The sequence below is a fragment of the Gymnoscopelus microlampas genome (genome assembly GCF_963454915.1).
Source record: "Gymnoscopelus microlampas genome assembly, chromosome: 7".
In the NCBI taxonomy this organism is placed as follows: Eukaryota; Metazoa; Chordata; class Actinopteri; order Myctophiformes; family Myctophidae; genus Gymnoscopelus; species Gymnoscopelus microlampas.
The window spans coordinates 22600150-22626775 of record NC_139944.1 but is presented as its reverse complement, the minus strand read 5'-3'; the positions used below and the strand labels follow the sequence as shown (position 1 = coordinate 22626775).

Sequence of the window (26626 nt, the reverse complement as noted above, 5' to 3'; positions counted from 1 at the left end):
CACACTTCTTCCTCTTCCTTTACTCGGTGCGAGCATGATGAAGGTGGACTCTGGAACTCTGCAAATATGTTTCGCTTGGTGTGTTCTTGGCGGGGCTAGCCCCTCCTTTTTGAGTGCTTCTGTTGTCGACTCTGCTCGATTCTGGCTTTGTTCCGTCTCGTTTAGGAGTTTGCCATTTGTTTGCAGTTACCCGTATACAAACAAGTGGTCAATGCACGGTCTGGTCAACCCTGTATTGCGGCACGGAGTGTTTTATTGTCCTTAATATTGTCTCTGTTTACCGAAACCCTCCCGTTTTTGCTTCCTGTGACAAGTTATGGGAAACTGTGTGTTGTTATCTTAGGTGGCTTGCAGTTTTTTCCCCGAGTTGAGACACACGTGTTGTGTGCGTGCGTGTTATGCGTGCGTGTTATGCATGCTTGCGTGTTTTCTCCTCGTGGCTGTGCCATATACTGTAGTTACACCGCGAACTTGTGCGCTCCGGGTGAGCAGGTTATGAGATTCCTCTAGCCATAGCGAGTGATCCGACCAAAGGTGTGCTTTGCGTTAACCTTGTGCGTTCCACACAAACTGGTCTGAGCCTTCTCGACCTAGCGTGGGACCGTACATATTCAGGTCACAATCACACTATACAGTCCTGTTTTATCCTCCTTGTATAAGGCCACAGGCTAATACACAAGTGGAGTGAGAGCCTGTCTTACACAGTGGTGTGTGTATACGTACATAGTTCTGTCTTCGCCTCATATAAGGCTAAGAGCTTACAAACGAGCATGAGTGTTGGATTCCTGTGTTTTGCCCCCATGTAGCGACGCTATAGGGAGGGCTTGCATAAATTTAGATGTCACTGTGGAAGTATAACAATATTTCCACGTTTATGGCAGATATGGCTTTTTTACTGTGTGGCTTGCCCCCATATACGCTAAGAGCTATATAGTTGAGTCAACATTATGCAGTGGTGTGTTAACACACACACAGTTCTGTACACCCCGGTTATGGCTAGGAGCTGTTAAACGGCCGTGGCTGTGTGTTTTTTGGCCCCCATATAGGCTCTGTATATAGGGTGAGCTTGGTGAGTATAAAAATATATACACTGTTTTTCCACGTTTGTTGCAAGCCCTGACGTTGCTAATAACTGAGGCCTGTATGCAATGTATTGGTCACACATCACATTGTTTTGAATCGGAAAAATAGATTTTTAATTGAATCGTGACTCCAAGAATCGGAATCTAATCGAGAATCGTTAGATTCACAGGCCTATCTATTTCTTTCTAACCTTGTTTTATCTTCATTACACAAGGAGATAAAATCTGGAAAAAAACTACTGCCAAAAGTGTTTCACTGTGTCGGCCTCTTTCCTACCTGGAACTGACACTTTTGGCATGGAAGAACTTTGAAAGGGTCCATCCATGTGATTTGTAATTATGTATGGATTGTAATCACTGAAGCTGAAAAAAAAACTTCTTGAATTAGCTTGTTATTGTTTTAGTGTTTTTTTCTTACCATGTGTACTTTTTATTGCCTGTTGCATTTTGATTGAAGTCGTAAAAGGCATTATGTAGTTGGATATATAGCCTCTAGCCTGTCTGAGTGGCAGTGGCACACTGATATGCTTAAAAGCCTATCTATGAAAAATCGTTTAGAGAAGTTATCCATCGCAAAGCCTATTGTAGCTAATATTTAACCTAAAAGGTGTAAACACATACATATGTCATTTCAAGAGGTTATTCAACTCTCTCCAAATGTCTTTAAATCGTACGTCATTCGCTGCATGTATGAGGCTTTCATGGGTCGTATAAAAGAGATGAAGACGTTCTGGCTCCGCCACTGGTATATGGTGTGTTACAGGACGTACTATAGCACATGTATAATGGACCTTGCTCTGAGGAATAATCCTGGCACTGTAGACATAAACATTTACTCAATGGTCATGCTTCACACTTCAGTGAATACAAATGATACACAGAAGGCACTTGTAATTCACTCAGGGTGTGAACAATAACATAGATTATGAATAAAGATGACATTTATTTAGCAGATCTAGTTACTTTTCTTGTTACAGTATGTTGCAATATAAATCTGCTTACATAAAACTAAAACTGATAAAATTCTATAAAATGCCACATCCTACAGTAATAAGGCCAGCCTTAGTGCAGGTGTACTGTATACTAGTGTCATATAGAGTACAATTTGAAAATCTTTTTCATTTAAACATTTAATATATGATTAAATAACTGATGTACAATGGGTAAAATGTTACTTAGGTTTGATCAGGTGGTAAATTAAATTACATAACAACTACAGTACAACATGGCCAGCATGTAGACTTTGTACTTAAATTACCATAGTAAATATTCTACATCACATAAGACATGAAGACATGACTATGATGGCAGCGTTCTGCCTTGTGAATAGGATTGAAACCTTCAACCACCCCTCCTCCTACAGTAGGCTACTTTTTTTTCTTCTTTCTCTCTTCTCTCTGGAAGTGCGTTCACACAGGAGAAGATATTTTTTCATGTCGCCTCAGTGGTGAAGCAAACTTTGCTCAAGTTGAGATATTTTTCAACTTGAGTGAAGACGCATTAAGTCATTTAATCGGTTTGCCTCATTTGTGCTGCCGATGCAGTGTCACGTCAATTCGCGTCTGTGCGTTGACTTTGTAAGTTTGTATGTAACTTCGCCGCATAAAAAATATCTTCGCCTTATGTGTGAACACATGCACACACACACACGCACGCACACACACACGCGAGCATACACACACACCCGCACACGCGCACACACACTCAAACGCTATCTCTCTCTCTCTCTCTCAGCACATTTAACCACCCTCCACAACCATGTCATCAGAAGGCATCATTAATTATTGTGCAGTGCACACACACAGTGGATCCATGTTAACCTTAGTTGACCTCTGGATATTCTCTATCGAATTCAACAAAGGCTTCATGAAAACAACCAAAAGCCCTACGGTGTCTACTGCTTCATATCATTAGTTAGGGCTTGTGGACATGCCCCTGACAGCCTCTCTTGTCTGGATGTCGGTTCTGTTGTGTAGGTGGGATCTGAGAAACCTGGAGAAGAAAGAACATTGGGGGGAAAGGGATTGTATGAGTCAAGCGGCAAAGGAAACGTTATCTCTGACTGTTTGTCTCTGTGTGATTGCTAGAAGGATGAATGCAGATGGCAAATACAAGAGAATCAGAGCAATCATAGGGCTAAGAGGCTTTAGCCCCTGCCAAATCAATCAAACATTTTGAGATTAAGCTGCTCATTCTCTGCTAACAACAGATAATATCACGCTTATTCACTCAGATCAGTCAGAACGCATGAAGGCAGCTAAAAATAGCACACCAGAAGCGTCTCAAACCAACAGAAGCCTGATGATACATTTTGAAATCAGCAAAAGCCTGAGGCATGGATTAACCATGGATATAACTGATATAATAACTTGAACTACCTGTAGCATTATTGTGTACTTTTGTTACGCCAAAAATAGCCTATCCTATTCTGCTATTTTCGCCAAACGTTCGCCTATTTTCTCAGAATGTTTGCCTATTATGACATGTCCAGATTAGGGACACAAGAACTCGTGGTTAAATTGCAGGTGGGTTCCTTGCTAGATCCCTGGCTCCTCCTGGGTTAGTGTCGAAATGTCCTTGAGCAAGACACTGAAACCTTAACTGCTCCAGATGAGCAGATTGGTACCATACATGTTTTTTTTAAGACAAATAACACAGTACAGTATTCACACACACACTGAGTATGATTTACTGATAAATAATACATATACAGTACATACTGTATGTATCATACCATTGGAGCCACTTTCCTTCCATTTTAACTTGTTGTCTTCAGTGTGCCGTGTCCATGTGGAGCGGAAACTGACCAGTTCAGCTGTGATGTGAGCCAGACTCCACTGTAGGCCTCTGGAGCTCTCCTTCCAAAGATTACTGGGGAAACATTATAGATATTTGTCAGATATTTACTTAGAAAAAGACATTCCGGTCTTGGTTACTGGTGTTAATTTAATTTATCTTGGAATTCATTGTCCAAACCAGCTATAATACTGTTAAGGTCTAATTAATTTCACAATAACAATCCTAGTTGTTATCCTATTTTCTGCATTATTTTGACATTGGTCAATAAGCTCGTAAAGGGAATTGATAACTCAATATAATTGGATAATGAATATGACAAAACGCATTCTAACAAGATTGTGTCTAACAACGGCATGGCTCCCATGTCAATAACTATGTCATAACATAGTCTCCCGTTGCCAGATGATCAGAGATTTCCACCTACCAATATGTTTTTGACATTTATATTCAACATAGTTGCTAATACTAGGTGGAAACGATTCAGAACCAATGCAAAGACTTCACGACGGTCCTTCATATTGAGGCAGTGACAGAAGTTGTTTTAAAGCAGTAGGCGTACCTGTTCTAGAAAGTATTACATTGAATTTAGATGTCACCAGACGTGTCTGTAGACATTGATCTCCAATTGTCTGGCAACACGAGACTATCTTAAACACACTTTAAAGATCCCTGCAATATGAGGGTTGCTGGTAACCTGTGTCTATTGCAGGGGTCAGGTGGACCCGGGTTCTCTTCTACCAGGGGTATAACTATCTTCTCAGCCATGTCTGTTAACAGAGAGAATGTAGGATCCACGATGAAATCAATGAACCCTAAAAGAGAAAATAACATACGGTATTGCAAGGTATAAAAATGAGATTTGCTGTTTTAGACTTTGTCACAAAAGCATTAAAATAAGCATACAGTGTTTTGTTACATAACAAATCAGTGTGACTGGAATTTGTGAAGCATTGTAAGGGAGACATACCTATCTGTGATTCAGCTATGAGGGTGCTATTGCGATCGCACAGAGGAGAGTAGGGAAGGCCCAGTTCTGCCTCTCTATCGCCCTCACAAAGACACAAAGGGAGAGAGAAGACACCTTAACTACTAAGCCTTACATACTTTGTCGTACGATGAATAGCGATAATAGCCGATCTACAAGCTCACATAAGAACTTGAAAAAATCTTCGCCTATAAGGACATTCCCAAAATAGGGATTAAATAATGGTTATTGGTTTTCAAAGGTTGTTTTAACTCAATCATTCTCCATTTGGATATTGTAGAGGCACCCCCCCCCCTTTGATGTACAATAACTGTACTACAGATGTACAGTAACAATGGACAGGAAAGGAATCAGACCAGAGAATGACAACTTGACGAGTTATGGCAGGACTTGAATCCATTTCGACTCAGTATTGTATAATATACAATAAATCGCATTCAGTGACAAATGAACCCAACTCAGCCTCTCTTCTTTGACAGATATTGTATGTATTTTACCAGACTCTCTGTACTGTACCTCACACCACAGGAGCAGATCCATTTCCTTTCAGAGTGTCTGTACAACAGCACCTCACACCACAGGAGCTATTTGATTTCCTTTCACAGTGTCTGTACAGTACCCACCTCACACCACAGGAACTATTCAGTTTTCTTTCAAGCTCATGAAATGGAAAATATGTCATTTCATAATTTCATTAACGCCCTCACAAGTTAATATGACTCACCTCTAAAGAAGCACTAATAAGCAAATGTCACGATCACTCAGGCTCCCACTTTACTTACTCGCGGCCAATTAACCTCTTAAGCCCTGTATAATTTGTTATACGACGAATAGCAAAAATAGAAGATCTGCTATTTTAGCTATTTTTGAAAATGTAAACATTTCTGACAATTTATTTTAAGAATGTAGCAGCCTATGACATAACCAAAATAAGTACACCAGGTTGAAAGTGGTTAAAAAGCTATTTATGTGGCTGTTCATATCCAAATTGAAACCAAGTGGTGGCTCCAATGTGCATAAGTGGCCAGCCTGTCGCCTATGACACATCTGTGACGATTGACTCCCCATTGACCTTCATTATTAAACAAAAAATAGTGGAAGTACTTGTGAGATTAGCTCCCCACACACACACACACACACACACACACACACACACACACACACACACACACACACACACACACACACACACACACACACACACACACACACACACACACACACACACACACACACACACACACACACACACACACCCTTGTATTAGAAAAGGTACAGAAGTACAGAATTGAGGAGAACTGGACCGAACATAGCCGAGAAAATATGACAAAACACACTCAGTGGTCCTACCTGTCTGAAGAACTCTTCCATCAGAGCTTTGGTCCAACGAGAGTGCAACCCCCAGGGCTTGGATGGATGACTGATGTCAGCCGTATGCAGCAATAAGGACAGAGCCTTTGGCTTGTCAATTCTATTGAGGAAGAGCATACATTTATCAAATCCTATTGATGTACACTTCAGTTGTACTTAGCAGGTCACAGCCAGCTTTTAGGGATTGTTTGTTATGGTGCATTTTGCCTCAAGGTTGGAAAGACAACACAGAATCCAGGCTAACCTATCTCCAACATGGTGATGTCTGGGCAGTTGCAAGACACTGAACCCCTAATTGCTGCCGATGAGCAGTTTGGTGCCTTGCATGGTTTCCACCGCCATCGGTGTATTCTGTGTGTGTGAATGGTTGATATATACAGACATGACATCTGCCCTTTTCACAATTCTCTTCACTTTTCCTGATCTTTCCCTTTAAAGCCCCCCCCCCCATGCCAATTCGCACCTGGGACCAATTCACACCTGGCAAATGCCATCCTTCCTTCATGACAAGGCTTGGACTATCCACTGTTGTTCCACTGAAGTGCCAATGGCAGGATCTTGGAAACTTTGAAATGTCTGTAATGCGCACTGTAAAGCTCTTTAAATAAAGGCGCAATATAAACGCACAATGTACCATTATAATTGGTATCGAACCCATAATATACCTATCCAATATACTTTCATTCAACATCAGAACAGAAATGCACAGATCAGCCGGGTATACTAACATTACCGTTCTTGTTGTTGTAGATAGGACTTCATGGCTTTAACTTGGAGGAGGTGAGAAGACATGTCTGTGGCAAGCACCATCTCTATAACCAGCGATCGCAACTCCCTGTCCACACACACACACACACACACACACACACACACACACACACACACACACACACACACACACACACACACACACACACACACACACACACACACACACACACATTACTTGTTGATCTGAGATAATGGGTCGGGGGAGCACAGTGGTACTGTGTACAATGTCACAGATGACTGGCAGCAAGACTCAAAAGACATAATAAACCTTTTTAAGATTTCCTGATGGGCTTTCTTGTTACCATGGTAACATAGATCTGTAAACATTTTTCTGCAGGCTTCTGCAAAGCTTTACCACAAAATGTACAATATTTTGTGTAAAACATTGTCTTTCTTGTCTAGAACCCTCTATTAACATGGCCAATAAAGGCCATTAATCAGAAGCTGACTAGTCCTTTGTCTCATTTAGTTAAAAATGGGTTACTTGCTATGCAATATTGTTGCTGAATAACAAAAAAGGCTACTACTAGAGTTGGGATCCGGAATCGGAGGAACCGGATCCAACATTGAGGAACCAGAATCAGTTCCATCACACTGTTAGAACTGGTACAGTGTATTTGTATACTCTCTGAATTAGAGACATGTAAGGGTCTATTTGGAACTCCCTCACAAGTAACCCAGAGGGTCCCTTGACCTCACTTAGTGACGGGAGCTTTGTCAGAGTACCCGTTGTACGTGTCTGTCTGTGTTGTTTATACGTCTGAGTTATAGTGTCGTGGCCATGGTCCTGTCTATATAGGGGCGTATCAAGTTTGTTTATGGTTATGTCTGAGTCATAGTGACGTGGCCATGGTCCTGCCTATACAGTATATGGCCATGTCGGGTTTGTTTATGGTTATGTCTGAGTCATAGTGATGTGGCCGTGGTCCACCTGCCTGCCGGCAGGTTATAGATCATTAACACGACTTTGAAGTGGAGATGAAGTATTTGTTAATAGCTGATTAACAGACTGGCCAGGCTTCAAATAACGTTTGTGCTACTCTACCGGTATAAGGTATAGTGCACTCCATTTGTTTATAGCAAGAGTTGATTTGAGTTAAGTCGGTTGTCCTTGGTTTGTGGCATGTTGCGATGGACAATGCATCTGAAGGAGGGAGGACCAGAGGTGGAATAATGCTGCTGTAGAAGTGCTACACAAGGTGTACTTAGACATTGAGATTGAGATGCATATCTTCAACTCAGTGTCTTTACGCTGGACGAAGTTGCCCCCAGTAACAACTGGCAGAGGTGAACGTCCCCTTGAGGTTCCTTCCATGTGCTGGGGCCACACAGCTTTGTTGATAGAAGATGTCATCTACTTCTGGGGGGTACTTAAAGGAGGAGTTCACCCAAAAAATGACTTATTTTCTATCAATTGCACACCCCATGAAGCCTTGAATTCATGGATTTATTTTTGGTTTTGTGGCATTCCTGAGACAATAATTTGATTCCCGTCTCCTACCGGCTAATGTATCCGGTAGGAGACACAAAGTAGATTATTTGTGTCTCCTACCGGATACACACCCGGTCATCAAATTATTGTCTTAAGAATGCCACGAAAACAAAAATAAATCCATGAAATCAAGGCTTCATGGGGTGTGCAATTGATTGAAAATAAGTACTTTTTTGGGTGAACTCCTCCTTTAAGTAAAAGGGGAGCATTGCAACATGCTTTATGCATTTGATGTTGACACCCACAGATGGTTCAAGCCTAATCTTTCCGGGACTGTTCCAAAGGCGAGGTACCTCCACTCAGCCTGTGTCTTGGGTAAGGTCATGTATATCTATGGAGGATTCACCATGCCAAACAGACACAATGACATCTACACGTTGGACACTATTACAATGGTCTGGTGCTTAACATCCAGAGGAACTCAGGCACCTGTTTCATCATGGCACTCTACAGGACCACTACAACAATATCAATGTGTTTGACACAGAGACCAACTGCTGGCTTAGCACTCCTTCACAGATTTTTCCAGAGGAACAAAAGGGTCATTCAGCTTTTGCGTACAACGGAGAGCTGTACATATTTGGTGGCAGCACCTTACTTCAGACCTTCAATGATCTGTGGAAATTCAATCCAGAGACCTACACCTGGAAGAATATTGAACTATACATCCTATATGTCCGCATAGGACATAGGATGTATAGGATGTGTTGTTGCATGGTGGGAGATCATATCCTTCTCTTTGGAGGAACGTAGTGTCCTGTACATATTAGACTTAAGTCCTAGTCTGAAGACGTTATGCAAGTTAGCAGTAATTAGTGTGGTTGCCCTAACGGTCAGAGTTTGCGATGACTCTTTGCTAAGAGATAGGTTGTATAGTTTAATAGATATTGATTTATTAGTGCATTAAATGTCCCCATCCACTTTAATGGGAAAATGAAAACAGTCAAATTCAAGTATTTTTTTCTCAGAAACTGTAAAGGCTAGAGTTACAAGACTTGGAGGGAAGGTTCATAATTCAGTGCGAAATTATTAAAAGAATAATTACACCAGTCGGCCTCATGGTGGCGCTATAACAGCCCACTTTACGTTTTGGCCTATAACTCTTGAACCGTAGGTCGTAAATAAAAAAAAATCTTTACCCCTGGATTTCTTGGGTAATGACGCAACTCCCCATATAGACCACGCCCATTTGCATCTGGATAGATTTTCCGCCATTTTGAATTTTCTTCAAAACACACTTTTAGCTCCTCCTCTAACATATTTTATCCAAATCTCACAAAAATCAGTACACATGATCTCTGGACCCATGCGATAAACACGTCCAAGCGGAATTTTGATAGTCCATACCGTTCGTCGGTAATTGGCTTCCAAATTTAATGGGAGGGGCCTGTTTTACAAAAAACGCCAAAAATCACGAACAGAACGTCTGGTCCATCCCAAATTTGAATCACATGTCAATGGTGGTTCACTCAACGAATCCCCATAAGCATTTCCACTTTGATCCATAGGGGGCGGCACAAATGCGCAAAACATAAACCGCTTGATGCAAAAACATGATTTTTGGGGGGATCAATCCCCTCAAAATGAAATACAAGTGATCTCAGGAGTGAAGTGACAACGTAATTGCCCCGTCACATTTATGGTAGGGGCCTATTTCTTTAGTGGGAGGGGCTTATTTCCTAAAATCAAAACCGCACGTGTCACGAGCGCGGGATCCGATTGATTGACACCGAATGGCACGTAGCGCTGCCTCCGACGGTATTTCTCCCGACGTATTCCTTGTGCCCCGGCGGCCGCGACCGGCGTCGGCGCAACCACACTTTGCAATTTCCCAGAATTGCGACGCGTGTAGTTCAATATGATCTGGAGCAGCAGGGACTCCCACACGGCACCAGGTGGGAATTGGCAGCCATGAGTACTACCAACTAGGGTGGGACAAGAAACGCAACATGGCAGTTATGTGATGCATACTGTAAGGTTGAGCTCATCATTCTTATGATTTATTTATATAGTTTTGAGGGACAATTAATTGTATTTCTTATTTTTTCTGCTGATGGAAGTGGCAGGAGTGCATATGGTGTGCAATATGAAATGAAATGCTCACCATGTACACAGTAATCATTGTTTAGTTGTCATCATTGACTTTTGACTCAACAGCCACTGCTGGGTCAAATGGGATAACTAGAAATGTTTTAAGCCAATTACAGTAATTAGTAGTATTTGTAATGCCCCCTATGGGTGTCAGTGAAATCGTTTTTGGCTCTGTTTAGAGACCCCTCAATGTGTGATTCGATGGGGGCGGCCATAGCTGAACGGGTAGAGAGGCTGCCTGGGAAACAGAAGGTCCCATGGACCTGCTCCTGCCTGAGCGCTCCATATGACCACCTGAGCAGCCATCAGCTAGGTGAAGCTGAAACTGAATTTCCCCCACGGGATTAGTAAGATCTACATTACTATATTAGATAGTAGTAATACGACAAAGCATAAAATAGGGCATTCATTTATGAGAAGACATAAAAAGATAAAATATGGAGATACTGTACAAGGTTTCTGCCCAACAGTGATAATATGCATTCTAATTTACGGGTAGAACCACCATTTTGATTTACAAATTAGCAGCAAGAAGTGAAACTAGATGACAAGAGCTTTTTCATCTTACATCCATTCCTCTCGAGTCAGGTTGATGAAAATGTTCAGTTGGTCATCCTGCAGCAGGCGGAACGCTGCACTCAAATGATGGCTCTCTTGTACCGACCGGTCATTGTAGATCATCGCAAACTCTGACCTAAGAGAGAGCGTGACATATTCACATCAAAGTCTGGCTGTACGTCATGTCTATAAAGTTTACATCCAGTGATCAAAATGGAAATGATCATCTGGCATTGCCTTCAGTAACTATATATGTGATAGTCAAATGTGATAACCACCGTTCGTCATGGCCCTTGGTATCCAATCACAGGGAACAACGAATGCTTGTGATTATCTATCTATCAATCTATCGATCTATCGGATAATCACAGGCATCGATTGATCGGGGAAATCTAAGGTAAAGTGTTGGTGGGAGAGGGGGAAAGAGATAATGAGAGTGAGAAGGATGTACAGTAGGGGTGTGCCGATACACTAATTTCATGATACGATACGATACGATATTGGGCTCACGACATCGATACGATACGATATATGGCACTTTTTTATTATATATACAATATATGGGGGGGAAATAAAGTGGGAAAAAAAGAAAATGCAAACAAATACTTCCGTTTTTGCATTATTATTACTAGAAGTTTGGCCCGCTGGCGTGGGCCTCACATCTAGCGCCCACGCCCACGCCCACGTAGCGCCCACTTGGCAGCGCCGATTACTGGCGTAGCATCAGGAGGGCCAGTGGGGCCATGGCCCGGTCAGTGAAGATTTGCCATAAAAAATGATTCTGCTCCGACAACAATAGACACAGCCGCCGGCCACGTTACTGCAGTGATACATTGGCTGGCCCATTCGCACCTTTTAGCAAGCTAAAGCTGCCTATGCCTGCATATCAATGGTCCAAGTGTGACCTGTAAAGTAGCCTATCGTAGTCTGTAGGAGACCTAATCATGTCCTAAGAGGAGTCCAAAAGAGAATGGATCCTGGGATTCATGAATTAAATTACAGAGGTGAGTTAATAAGTACATGTACTCAAGTACTGCACTATTTGAGGCATTTGTACTTTACTGGATCTCTCCGTCTGTCTCTCTCTCTCTCTCTCTACACACACATATATATGTACACAGACACAGTGTGTGTGTGTGTGTGTATATATATATATACACACACACACACACACACACACACACACACACACACACACACACACACATATATATACACATATATATATATGTGTACTCACATATTAGCGAAAATTGGCAATATATTGTTTGTTGTGAATGAATGGGCGTACGGGTGGGCGATATTGAAAAATATATTATCACTATATTTTTAAGCTGTATAACGATAGACGATATTTAGCACGATTCTTCTTTTATGATAGTTTTTAGTATTCTTTTATGAGTATCAATAACTTATATGATGATTAATTATATCATATGATTATTATATTTTTAAGATATATATGATCTTATAATAATTATGGGGCACGTATAATCATTATATAATAATCATATAATAATATAATGAATCATCATACATCTTATTAATTAATGTGTTCACAGACAGAGTTGTGTGTATCGTTTGCCCAGCATAGTTTTTCTGCGTGGTCCCATGGCTGCGCGCAAAGTTTTGTGTCGTGTCTCTCTCTCTCTCTCTCCCCCTGTCTGTCTGCTGTCTCTCTCTGTCTTTCTCTCCCTACTCGCGGCTGTGACCGCTGTAGAGGAGAAGTTTCGTGTTGTCTCTCTGTCTTTCTATCCCTCCCTCTCTCAATGTCCCTGCGTGTCTTTCTGACGCTTGTACATCTGTTGTCCAAAAGATGGTGTAGCTTTCTCTCCCTCACTCGCTCGTGGTTGTCACTCTGCCCTGTGTGATCTGCAGGGGGAGGGGCTGCTTGCAGTAGATCTGATCTACAAGGCAACAGCGCATCGACAGCTTGTAGATCTGAGGGGGAGGGGCTGTTGCCTGCTGATCTCGATCTGATCTACAAGGCAACAGCGCGTCGACGCGTTGTTAGCTTGTAGATCTGTCCAAAAGCTGATGATCATTGTTACGTTGCACTGCCTGCGGAAGTGATTTGCATAAGTATTGGGGCATACGCGTTTCATGTTAATTGTACATCCTGCAAGTACAGTAACGGTATGGGAAGCAGGTATGGACACAGGCAGAATATTGAGGAATTTTAATGGAAAATGTTGAGTTATTTGGGCCATGTGTCTGCTTGGAGACCCTCAACATGCAATCATGTGCACTCCATGAGTGGGCTCGTCAATTATGGTAGCAGGATTGCAAAAAAAACAAAAAACAATATCGAAACGATATTTTTTCGTCACGAAAACGTATTGCGATATATGTGGCGGGACGATGTATCGGCACACCCCCAATGTACAGTGTATACAAATCATAAAATAGTAAAGTGTATGGAGAGGGTCGGCTGAGGGAGAATGCCTCTAGTAATGAGAGTGAAAGACGGTAGTAGAAAGGCTGCAGGGAGTATTCCAACCTATTACTGTAGGTCTTTCATAAATTAATTTAACATTAATGAATAGTAGCAGATGATTAAAGCTGAGGACTTTTGAGTGTTAATTACTCAGTTGAGGCTTGATAATGACCTAATTTTACTATCAAGCTTCCAGTCTACTCTCATTTGCATAATCTGCTTCATTAGGATTCTTACAATGGGGAGCAAAGTACATTATGAAAAGCTTTCCAATTAGCGATTATTATAACCAAACCACACACAAAACAGCCCTAGTGGCCAAGATCTGTTAAAAATAGCTGTACACAGAGTAAGGGAAAAAGTTATGCTTCTTGAAAAGAATGTTAACTTAGGTCTGGGCAATATATCGATATTATATTGATATGAGCCTAGATATTGTCTGGTATTTTATATACAGAAGAAGCATCAACAATACAGAGCAGCGGTATACCTGTCAAAAGTAAAACCTGTTAAATAAAGTGTCCATTACAATCAGTGCCTCTTGAGTGTCTCACCGTATCCCGCCATAAAAACAAATAAAGTGTCCATTACAATCAGTGCTTCATATGTGTCTCACCATATCTCGTCATAAAACAAATAAAGTGTCCATTACATTCAGTGCAAATGCGTGAGAAAGTGAAAGTTCTCACAGTGAAAAACAGCACAAAACCCTACCCCAGGAATGTCATTAGAGGTCAGAGTCTAATCACTTAAGAAAAATAATAATATCATATTGGGATATTTCATTTTGTCCATGTCTCTCTGCCGTTTCTTAAGTACTTCCCACATTTTCAACCTATCTTTATACAATTGGTCCTCAGTAATGATCTTTATGGGCGCTCTGGGGCGGTACAGTGGTAAAGGGCCTGCCCACCATGGTGTTCCGGCTTTGTCAAGCGTCTATACGAAAACAATTGGCCCGTGGGGGGGGGAAGCCGGGTGGGGAGGGTGATATTTGTCATTGCGCGTATTCCTATGGGCTGGGGTGGCACCTGTCAGAAGGGAATGTTGGGTGGGACTCAGGGGGGCTGTGGATATTTCAGAAACCTGCCTATTATAGCACTGACGAAGGTCCTGGGAGGACAGAAACGTTTGCTTTTTAATCCATTGAGCACCGAGCACATTATGGGCATCTCAAAATAAAGAAAATGTTTTTTCTTTAAGTCTTGTCTAAGGAGTTTTTCCTTAACCTCCATGCAGTGAGCGAGTCTCCTTCTGTCAGTTTACCTTTATGTTTTTCGAGACCACCGCACCTGCAGCTAATCTTCACCAAAAGGACAAGAAAAGGCGCAACAGTTCTCCTGTTCTTTAGAAACCTGCCTACTACATGATTTACTACTACTACTACAACATTTTTACTAATGGCTTCTATTTTAGCACGCTAACTTTCCAGGAAGAGAAAGGCTGTAGTTTCCATTTGCTGGAAATCCCCATTGATGATGGCATTCGTTGAACTGTCCATAACCCACCAATGAGACACAGAGTGAGTAGAAGGAAATGGTGTCATCTCATCTGAGCAGCCACCAGCTGAATGAAGCTTGCACTGAATTTCTCCCACTGTATAAACAAAGGTCACCCCTCCTAAACTCCAGCCCCAGGATCTGACATAGCTAGTACTTGTAGTACTGTATATACACAGTATACAGTAAGTGGATGGAGTTCATATGAAAATATAATAATATAATATAACAGTACTTACTTTGTGTGAATATGGAAGTTGTTTGTGGTTCCTGTGTGCTCATAGTCATGGATGGCCGCAGCAAACAGGGCCGCCATCACCTCCAGCTCTGTTAGCCAGTGCTATTTAGACATGAAAACAATCAAATACAAGGACTGCCTGTTTTCAATTAGGGTTATAATATGTAGTGTAAATGGTTTGTTTACAATCTGTTGTAGTGACAGCAAGTCCTCACTTCTCTATCTGAGAAGCAGGTTTAGGGCCACCAAACTGATAGTTCAATTATATCAGGCAGAAACCTTGTATCTCCATTTAAAAAAAAAATATGAGTGATGTGCTCAGTGCTCTGTACTGTACCACTAGTCCGGTGCGTAGGAGCAGGCAATGTAACGTCTGAGTGACATCAGCAGCATGGATGTGACTGTGGTAAGAATTGTTGTGTTTACAGTAGCCTCTCTCCAACGCAGATAGGAACTCTGTTAGACAGGAAATGGGGATCTACAAAATACATAGTAGAAACCTGAGTGTAAATTGTATTTATTTATTTTTTCGTTTTTCCCCTTTCCCCCCAATTTAGTTCTTTCCCCACACACTAATCGTAATCGTATCACTGCTGACCCCTACTAGTTGGTCTTGCGACTGGTTAGTTCTAGTGTCGGTATTGAAACCACATGCCTCTTCCGATACACATGGAATCACCTGACGTTTCTTTTCACCTGCCAGTGAGGAGCTTCACCAGGAGGACATCCAAGAACATCGTATTCCTCACAGCTCAACAGCCTTCTGACAGGCGCCCTTGACCAACCTGTTGTAGCCACTAGTGCAGCAACAAAGAACACCCTCCCCGCCCGGCATCCCCCCACCAATTGTTTTCATTTGGATGCCCCACTAAGCCTGAGGCACCGCAGAGGATTCAAACCCCTAGTCTCCGTGTTGGTGGTGGGCAGGAAGAAATCTGTGCATTATGTTTGCCTATATCAGATATTACTGTACATACAGTAGTATGAAAACCGAAGTATATTGACCTTGAAGCGGCTGTTCAGCCCATATCTGATGATCAGCTCGAAGAACAGCGCTTGCAGAGAGTGGCCAGAGCTGGCGGAGTTCAGAGCAAACACATCAAAGTTCCAACGGTCAACATCCTAGAGAGAGAGCGAGAGAGAGAGAGAAGTTGTGTTACTGTATCAGTAGTGGTGGACAGTAACGAAGAGTACATTTACTTGAGTATCTGTACTTTACTTGAGTGTTTGAATTTTTGGATGCTTATGACTTTCACTCCACTAGCCTAGATTTCAAAGACAAATATTGTACTTTTGACTCCAGCACATGTTTAGGAAGGGAAAAAATATGAATATGAATTATCCACTTTCCATTTCAAATAGTAGACCGGTGCCCGTTGGGTACCAGCCTACTTGGGAACGATGCATATAGGGAATGCGTGCCCCCGTTATACCCGCTGTCTGTCTGTGCCACTTTTGTGCCCATATGGAAAAGTCCTTGTGCAGTGATAAACGTCTGTGGAGAATGTGTGGAGAATGTCTAAAGTGCAAACTGTCTATGGAAAGTGGACTGACTAACTAATCAAATGGCAGGTGTGGGGAATTCGACTGGTGTGGGGAATTTGCCAAATCAAGCTTAGGCTGGGGTATCCGACTGACTCGATGCCATGCACTGCACTCCCTCTGGGCGCGCAAGTACACCAGTACTTTAACTCAAGTATTTGACAGAGCAGCTTTCACTTACTCAACTACTAAGTTTTCAATTAGTAGTTGAGTTTATACTGCATACACATTATTGTTGTACTATATTACGTATATTATTATATACTATCTTACACTATTATATTTTTGCTACTATTGTTATTGTTACTACTTGTATCTCTTTCTGTCTCTCCTCTGTCTCTCTCTCTCTCTCTCTCTCTTCTTCCCCCCCCCCGACACGGTCGAGGCAGAAGGCCCCCACCCTAGAGCCTAGGGTCTGCCTGACGTTTATTCCAGTTAAGGGGGAGTTTTTCGTTGCCACTGTCGCAAAATTGCTTGCTCAGGGTGGGACTGTCGGGTCTCTTCTCTACATGTAAAGTGTCTTGAGACAACTTGTTGTGATTTGACACTTTAATAAAATTGAATTGAAATTGAATTGAATTGAATTGAGTAATATTTGACCAGGAATACTGGGGGTTGATAACAATTGTTCACCACTGGTTACTATGGGTAGGAAACGTAAAATATATACCTGCCTGGACTATATACAATTCCTTTTGTGGCATCCAATTTATAGCGTAACATGCAAAGAGTAAGGCTAGATTGATATTGATGATCACTTACCCTGAGGCAGTTTACGACAACCTCAGGTTGGTCTGGCACCGCTGCAGTGTAGGCCCTCTTGAACATCCTGGAATAATGATGAGATGTTTATATTCAGTTCAGCTCCAGTTCATATGGTGACACTGTGCAGCGAGCTAGCCTCAGGAGCTGTTTATATAAATCCTCCCGTGGACGGACCTGTCCTCCCCCCTGGGCAGGATATTTTACAGAGGAAAGGAGGCTAATGTTTTACATGATGGTGCTCAGTTTTCACTGGCAGTCTGTTCTGTGGCTTTGAGAGAGACGCAAATGGATGATCCAGTTACAGTATAGACGTGGAAATCATTCAATCTTCACAGTGGTGTATTTATACTTGATACTAATTTATATATAACGTGGCTATTCTGCTATTTATGCTCTGTTATACCCTAGAGACTATATCCATTAATGATATGCCTGATGATGTTTACAGCCTATAGCTGTGGTTCTCAACGTGGGTTCAGAGGACCCCCAGGGGTCGTTGAGGGGGGCTAAATGATTGATAGTTAGGAACCAAATGGACACTTACGAGTCTTTAACTCTGAGACTTTTACAGTGTAGATTCCGGTCCCAGAGATAGAAATCGTATGGGGGTCTGTGACCTAATGCATATCAAACTGGGGGTCCTTGAAATTAAAAACGGTTGAGAATCACTGGCCTACAGTAACTGCATTGTGATAGACTCATAAACACTAACAACTGGCCTAATAAAGTAGCTTTTTTATCACCATTACTCCAATTTGATTCAGCAAAGAGACAAAAATAGAATGAAAGTGAAATAGAAAGTGCGACCTTTCCACAAATATCCCAGCCTGCACTGCGTGCACGATGCTGCGGAACTTGGGCTTCTCATCTGAGCGGCGTGCGGGCCGACGGGCTCTCTGAGTGAAGGTGGAAGCCAGCCAGTCGGTGACTTCTGAGGGTACACCGTCCTTGTGGAGCTGCTGAAGGTCATCCTCAGAGTCTAGGGACTGTCTGTGAAGACACACACACACACACACACACACACACACACACACACACACACACACACACACACACACACACACACACACACACACACACACACACACACGGACTCACTGTCGCAATGTTTACACTACAATGGCAGTATATTGCCAGCTAAAAACAGGCTGGCATAGGCAGTACAGCGGCGGTGTGCCCGTGTTTTAATTGTTGGCGGAACAGTCGGGGTACAGCCACCATATCAAAGCCGGGAAAAATACTATGAAGCTTCCCGTCATCTTGCCAGCACTAGATATAGGTCATAGCAGTGGCGGCCATTCTCTGGTTCCACTCCAAAATAGTCAATGCATTTTTCCCATTGACATTTCCAAAAATATTTATATAAATTATTTTAAGTCTAGAATCAAGCCATCCAGGGTCCTGGTGAATCATGGCCATAAAACTTTGATTCTGTGAAAAAACCTTTTTGAATAAAATCACAATTTTGTTATGGTCATGATTCACCAGGACCCTGGATGGCTTGATTCTATGCTTAAATGAATTGATATAAATATTTTTTGGAAATGTCATTGGGGAAAATGCATTGACTATTTTGGAGTGGAACCAGAAAATTGGCTATAGGGCATAGCAGTGGCGGCCATTTACTGGTTCCATCTTCTATCGTTGACAAGATCAGAGATCAAATCAACGATAGAAGATAACATATCACATAGAGTATACCACTCATTTGCCAGCATTTCAGCAAAGTGAAAACAGGGTTGCAGGTATAGGTGAGAAAAGAAGTCACCCACAGAGCCTGGAAGCCAACATGCAGAAACGCAGTACACAAAGAATTTGTGCAAGTACTGTATTAAGAATTTATCAGCATTGAAAGTAAACCCTCTTCAATCTAGATTCTAGAACAACACATAGGAAAGGCACTGGCTTTGAGTGTGGCACAGCCACTGTCCCAGTCATGCAGAAACAAATCTTCATAAAGGCACTAATGACACTGATGGAGGGAATGAAGACAGAAGCAAAGACACTAAGACAAGGATTGACATGTTGAGGTGCTCAAAACTGAGAAAAACTGAGAAAAATATATGGGTAACCTTGGAATATGAAGTTTATAATTCACACCTTAATATTGTATGACTTCAGTAACTTAGATTACTTTTTGTACATTTGTGTAATATAGTTTGTGTATGCATGTGCATACTGTAATGTTGAGTGTTCCCAAAACTTTTTCACATACAGTATTTTAGGCAGTGTTATTTTCTCTTTAAATAATCAGCTATGATTGTGTGACCTTTAGCTGTCGAGAAGGAAATTACTTTACTTTGCTCATATCGGTTGTAAACATCAAACATTTTTTTTTCTTTTTACATTGACAGGACTGAATGTGTTAAATAATGAATGGGTCCTAGCTATACAATAACACATCAATCACCATGAAAAATATGACAAATGGTGACTGTAGTTAAATTCCCCATGGCAGATATGTTTGCTGTTAAAATAGTAAACATTATAGCAAGCATTTAATTGAAATACACAGTACAAGGAGCTAGCACAGGTCCATAATCATAATATACTAGACGTTGTTAATACCTGTTCATATACTCTTACCTTGTTCCGTCAAGGTAAACTGCCTCAAGTAATGATGCCGTGAAATCCAAATTCTTTTTGATCTCCTCAAAGTCGACATCTTTCTCTTCCAGTTGCTTTACCATACTCCTCAGCCTGGAACACACATTCATGATTTAAAATAATATCCATTTGAATGCACTACTACAATGTTGGGCAATCTACTCAAAAAACAATTAGGGAAAGCACTGCCTTAGCGAAAATGGTTATAGGTTACTCAAGTGTTTTGGTGCGTAAAAAAATATTTTTCTTTATTGACGTTTGTTTCATGACATGAATTTAGCAATGTAAAAACAGACAGTCATTCTCAAAATGAATAGCAATGCACACAATCGTTGCACAAAATTATGGTAACAGTAAGAAAGAAAAAAAAACACATCCAACTCAACCACTTAAACCCTACTATAGTTAGTTGACCTGATTCCCAAAGGCCCCATACTTAGTTAACCGGATTCCCAAGGGCTCTAAATATCTTCACCAAAGATTGCTGATCTACAACCTAAATGCACTGTGTTGAGCTTGCAGCACGTTGGTATACATTTTTCTGCTTCTGTAAGCCAGGCTAATAGTGCTCGGTTTTTGAACAGTGTCAAGCCCAGGTTGGAAAGATCATTTTAACAGGCAAGTGAGGCACTGTAATCTCAAACATCTCGGAGAGGTTAGAAGCCACCATCTCCCAGAGTCTGGCCACTGGAGAGCATTCCCAGAATATATCTAAACAAGTACCATTGACCTTCATAGAACACAGAGCACAAATAGGGTCAGCAATCGTTTTCATTAAACACGGCTTTCCTTGTGTAAAATTATAATGATGGGTGTGAAAATCATCTGATGAAATCATAACTTTTACAGCGCTAAGTGTTATACTGTAGCTACAGATGGAAAAAAAGGTCGCCATGAACAAAACAGGGTCTGTGTGCGACATGAGCTTTCTCAACTCTACTTGATTAAATAAATGAAAGCGCTTCAATGTTTATGAGTTAGCCCAGTGAGTTGGATCACAGCTGCTGAGGAAATGTGGTCCAAGAAAGTGCTTTGACAACAGGTTGAAAACGCCCCACTAACGGGAACACAGTTAATTTGGAAGTGATTTAAATGCCAAACTGTCCAAAGAAAGCCAATGGCAAAAGGGCATCGTTAGTGCCAAATATTTCATGAGAGGAAAACTTCCCATGGTCAGGGGCTTATGTAACCTAATTTGGTTTCAGTGGGCTTTGGTGAAGAATGTGAAAGTGTTCTGATAGACCTTTATCGATCCCTCGAGGGAAATTAAGTTGTCATGGCCAGTATGGCAGTATTAAACACAGGACAGATACAGAAAACAAGAGTTACAACTAAGAATAGACAATTGTGAAAATAAGGCTAAACAGGTAGTAACGTACAGGGATTAGGAAATACGGTACCAAAACCAGGGTCCTTGTTTGGCCCTCCGCACTTGGACCACCCAGACTTTTCCTGATGTATGAGCTAATGTAATAACAGCTTTAAATATAAATGTGCATAAACATTTATAACCCAGTCAACTGCAGCCTTTAATCATTTTCTAATATAGAACTGGTGGAATAAGCAGAGATATGTTATTTGATTCCCTATATCTTTGCAATCTCAGTAATAAATAAGAAGCAAGTGCATACCACAATACAGTTTGCAAAGTTACTAACAATTGCCGAAATCAGCTCGTAAGAATTCCTAAAGTTTGTGTAACTGTTTAGTTTTGTGACTGTTGATATAGAGACTCATTAGTAGTATTTCTGCAGTATTTGTCAATTGCGTTACGTCAAGTCTTTGGAACTCAAATGTTGAATGTTCACTGCCCATAATGCGTGCTGACCATTGACCATTGCGGCTGTTCAAATCACAAGCAGACAACTCCTGGCGATGAGAGGCTCACAGCTTGTTTCAAGTGTTTATCGCGCTGGCAAAGGCCTTCAAAAGCTGTTGAGTCATAAAAATAGCATGCATCAGAATGCCACAGCTCTGTTTTTTTTAAATCTTGAATAATCTCTCAGATAGCACAGTCCTCTTTGCTTCGCAGCTACAGTAACCACAGTTTAGGAGTATCATTAAGGATATAATTACTGTTAAGAGCACTTACTGTAATGTGTATTAATAGTGGCAGACACAGGATAGGTAAAATTGGCACAGACATGCATAATGTACTATGCATACCTTCTCCTTTATATGCAGTACAGCAGTTGTTCTGTCAAGGACCCCCAAATTGATACGTATTTGACAGAGGAATCCCATTTGAAAATAATTTTGTGAGATTAGATTTAGTACATCTACTACTGTCTACTATAGGTAGGGAGAATACAGTAGAGGGAGTGAAACATAATGAATAGTCATTCTTACACATTCTCTCACTTGGCTAGCTTCTATCCTGCGAAATAATTGTGAAATTAAACTGTTCCTCATGTTGCTGGGGACCCCCTGGAAGCCCCTCAAGGACCGCTGGGGTCCCCAAACCCCACACTGAGAACCACTGCTGTACAGTATATGAGCTGAATGTTATGTGGTATTTGAAAGGGGCGGTTTGAGGGGGGAAGAGGAAGGTGATGACATGCATAAGGGTGACAAAGCAGTTTAGCATGGCACTTGTCAATGCAAAGTATTCATTTATAACAAATACTTTTTCCAAAGTATGGCTTCTAGGAAGAAGATTGAAAATAATGGAAATTAAATAATTATGACTGGGCATGTCCTAATAGGCAATTATTTGGCAAGATTAGGCAAACATTTGGCGAAAATAGCCACTCTGCATTGCAACACATTGTGAGCTTATAGATCAGCTATTTTCGGCAATTAGATTTTGGTGTAGAGGGAAAAAGGAGGGGGTATAGATCCCTGGGGACGCCAGTGCCTTGGGGGGACCCCAGTCAGTGAAGTATCTAGGGTATAAGTGGTTAATTTGTGAGGGGTCTGCCAAACCTAGCACAAGAGCATGCAACTCATGTCATTCTGCAACCTGACTGATAAGCATATTAACCAAAACAAAACCACATGTTGTCTCTGCAGCACCTCTCTCCCACGGCATACATAGATAAAGCAAGAGGGTGAGTAATGACAAGTGTTCACACAAGAATCTGGAGTTAACAAGTGCTTGTTCATCACACTGCAGAGCCAGAGGTGAAGCAACGGTTAAGTAAAGTCTGATTTATGTCGTACAACAGAGTAGTTTCCAGTAGTGCCTCTGTTCTTACTGAGTTATAGAGTTTTGAGGTAGACAATTAGAGGATAATAATGGATAGAATCTCCCTTTAACCACTTAACCCCAGCATCGGTATTGTGGGGAAAGCTTTCGCAGAAAATAGCAGATCTACAAGCTCACAACGCGTTGCAGCGCGTTAACAGAAAACAGGAAATACACTAGTATTGAGCCCTGAGGGACTCTTTTTACTCATATGGGGTTTAAGTGGTTAAGTCCAAATAAACATCATGACCCTTGTGTTAACTTAAGGCTGAACTGCAGCAGGCTTAACCTTTTTTTTAATACTTTTTTAAAATCTGTGCTCAGGTGGTCATATCAATATGGTCAGTGTACTCGACCACGTCCCTATTTTGGGGGTAATCAAAATCGAAGAATTGAATTTGTTTTATCTACAAGCTTGTAGATTGATTGGCTATTCATGGTATTTGTTGTTCGACAAAGTACTGTAGTATATAGGGTTTAAGTGGTTAAATCACCCTGTAGTAGTTTATCCAACTTTCCAGCACACTGGCTGTCTTACCTAGAGATGGGAACCTGTAGCCGTTTCTTACGGACGCGCACCAGCTCAGCCATCCGGAATCCAAGCTGCAGTAATACCCTCGTAGAGACCCAGTTCAACAGCAGGACAAACTAAGGAAGGAGAAACTTGAAAAAGAAAAACTTCTGTAGAGGAGCAGTGAACAGAAAAGTTCTCACAACCACTCACACTGTATCCTGAGACAGACTTCTGTTTCAACAGCTCTCCCACCCACTTCTAGAGGGACCCACTCCACTTCACTCTGATTGGTTAGGCAGGCCTAAAGAGAGAGAGAGAGAGAGTGTGTGTGTGTGTGTGTGTGTGTGTGTGTGTGTGTGTGTGTGTGTGTGTGTGTGTGTGTGTGTGTGTGTGTGTGTGTGTGTGTGTGTGTGTGTGTGTGTGTGTGTGTGTGTGTGTGTGTGCCTGCCTCTGTGGGTCTTTGTCTTTGAGTGTTTGTGTATATGCGTAAACCACGTCTCTGAAGTGTGAGTGAGCTGACCTCACTGATGAAGTGATGACTGCTATGCTTTCAGGCACTGTGTACTCTAAACCCCGAATGAGAATTTTCCACTGCCGACGTGAATCGGGGGGTGGGGGGGCGACAGAGAAAGCCTTTCACTCTGAATTGCCAAAGACACCCGAACCAAAATATATAAACAACCCTTGTCCTCGAAAGCCACCCGCAACAGCTCTGCAGCCTGACAACAGTTGCGCTGGGCAGTGGCTGCCTGTGCACAGAAAATTTGAGGGTGGGGGCTTGAGCAGAAAACACTTGCACACCTCAAATTTGTTTTTGGAGGGAGAGGAAGGGTTTTTAATAGGTTTCAACCTGTTTACAGCCTGGTTGTAACGTGTTTGTGCAAAAATTATTATAGGATCTAAATGCTGCAGGTGTACCTTCATGAATGGCAGTCCAATAGCATCGTTTTTTACCCATAAGCCCTATTCAAAAACGTTCCAAAAATATCCTAGCTGTTAACTCTATAAGCTCACAGCTTGTAGATTTTTGTTTTGAAAATTGTTGAATTATTCTTCCTCTTCCTCTTCCTCTTCTTCCTCTTCTTCTATTTTTATTTGTCGGTTGAGATGACGAGTGAGATCATACACAAAACATATACTATGAGCATGAAACAAGGAAACAAGCAGTGTCTGCATGTGTTACGGTCTCCACACAGTACTACAATAAAGCAATGGCTCGAAGTGGAGACCCCAACATAAATTGGACACCAAACAATTTGGAAAAATTTAAATGTTCTTTATTAATTCCCACAGTGGAAATAAGGAAACAAACAATATGAGAAATACCTTACCAAACTGAATGAATGAACCAAAAGGAGGCCTGGAGATGCCGGCAAAACTAAATAGAATGGAGGGGGGACCAGGCCACCCCCTATAGGGACGCCGAAGCTGCTCCCCCCTCCCTACCTAACAAAATAGCAATACTAAACTAAAAACTAAGCGAAAACAGGGAACTGCCGGCCATCTCCAGGCCAAACTAAAGTAACAAACTAACTTAAAGAAAAGGCTTTATAGCCAAACAAAGGAGGATGTGGGAACTGGTGTGTTGCTGGGTCTGTGTCTGTAGAAAGACTGAAGCTGGCTGGTTTTATAGTGCCTTGATTGGGGCGGCAGCAATTACAGATCAGCTGCAGGTGTGCCAGCCTGAGTGAGAGGAGAGACAGTGGTGTTTAGTGAATGATTGAGTCAGTGATTGAATGAATGATACATGATATGTCATGGCCACACGCAACACCCCCACCCTATGATGGCGAATACCGGGAGTGCAACGTAAGGTCATTCAGCAATCAGAAAAACACCGTGACAGTGTGTCGGCCAGGACATTATCCTTGCCACGGATATGCCTAACCTCCACATTGAAATACTGCATGAAAATAGACCACCTCATTAACCTTCTGTTTGTGTTCCGCATCTGGTTCAGGAAAACGAGAGGGTTGTGATCAGTATACACGAGCGTAGGCTCGCTAGAAGAGCCTACATAAACCTCGAAATGCTTTAGAGCCAAAATAAGCGCGAGCGCTTCCTTCTCAATTGTGGAATACACACGTTGATGGCGATTGAATTTCTTTGAGTAATACGAGACCGGGTGCTCAAGCCCATCATCTCCATCCTGGAGTAGGACCGCACCCGCCCCCGCATCACTCGCATCCACAGCAAGTTTAAATGGCCGCTCGAACATGGGTGCAGCAAGAACTGGAGCATTAGTTAACAAGGCTTTTACACTATCAAAGGAATGCTGACAGCTCGGAGACCATTTGTAACGCACTTTTGGGCTCAACAAGTCGGTTAATGGGGCTGCGACGGCGGAAAAGTTCTTACAGAAACTTCTATAGTATCCTGCCATTCCTAAATACCGCATTAGACCACGGCGAGTGACAGGAGGAGGAAACGAGAGGATTGCTTCAACTTTAGAATGGACAGGCTTAACTTGACCCCGACCCACAATTTTGCCGAGGTACGTCACTGTAGCCTGCCCAAACTCACACTTGGCTAGATTTAAAGTGAGATTGGCCTCACTCAACCTGCCAAAGACTGTACGAAGCTGTTCAATGTGTTCCTCCCATGTTTTGGAATAAACGACAATGTCGTCCAAATAAGCCTCGCAGCCCGATAAACCCGACAGAACTGTGTTGACTAAACGCTGAAACG

At 41.9% G+C, this 26626-nt stretch overlaps 1 protein-coding gene across 2 annotated transcripts; it reads right to left on the bottom strand.

Moving 5' to 3' along the window:
- Window positions 1-1958: 1958 nt before the first annotated feature.
- LOC311048292 (dual specificity calcium/calmodulin-dependent 3',5'-cyclic nucleotide phosphodiesterase 1B-like) lies at window positions 1959-24154 on the bottom strand. 2 transcript variants are annotated; one of them, XM_084061463.1, is made up of 14 exons: window positions 23963-24154; window positions 20217-20330; window positions 18438-18620; window positions 17628-17694; window positions 16329-16445; window positions 15661-15801; window positions 15325-15425; window positions 11160-11285; window positions 6971-7072; window positions 6217-6337; window positions 4849-4918; window positions 4576-4693; window positions 3817-3953; window positions 1959-3074 (listed from the first exon to the last, which is right to left on the bottom strand). In XM_084061463.1, exons 1-14 carry the CDS (start codon window positions 24013-24015, stop codon window positions 2977-2979), a joined length of 1548 nt encoding a protein of 515 aa, XP_083917589.1. In that variant the 5' UTR covers window positions 24016-24154; the 3' UTR covers window positions 1959-2976. The 2 variants fall into 2 exon arrangements, with proteins under 2 accessions (XP_083917589.1, XP_083917588.1); XM_084061462.1 differs by having other exon boundaries at window positions 1960-3074; window positions 4849-4930.
- Window positions 24155-26626: the final 2472 nt, after the last annotated feature.

Excerpts from the sequence above, each read along its gene's own strand:
- LOC311048292 (XM_084061462.1), bottom strand. The coding sequence starts at position 24,015 with ATGGCTGAGCTGGTGCGCGTCCGTAAGAAACGGCTACAGGTTCCCATC. Across the intron at positions 20,331-23,962 it reads CTACAGGTTCCCATCTCTAG|GCTGAGGAGTATGGTAAAGC; the intron begins GTAAGACAGCCA and ends TGTGTGTTCCAG. Across the intron at positions 15,426-15,660 it reads TCCTACGCACCGGACTAGTG|CACTGGCTAACAGAGCTGGA; the intron begins GTACAGTACAGA and ends ATGTCTAAATAG.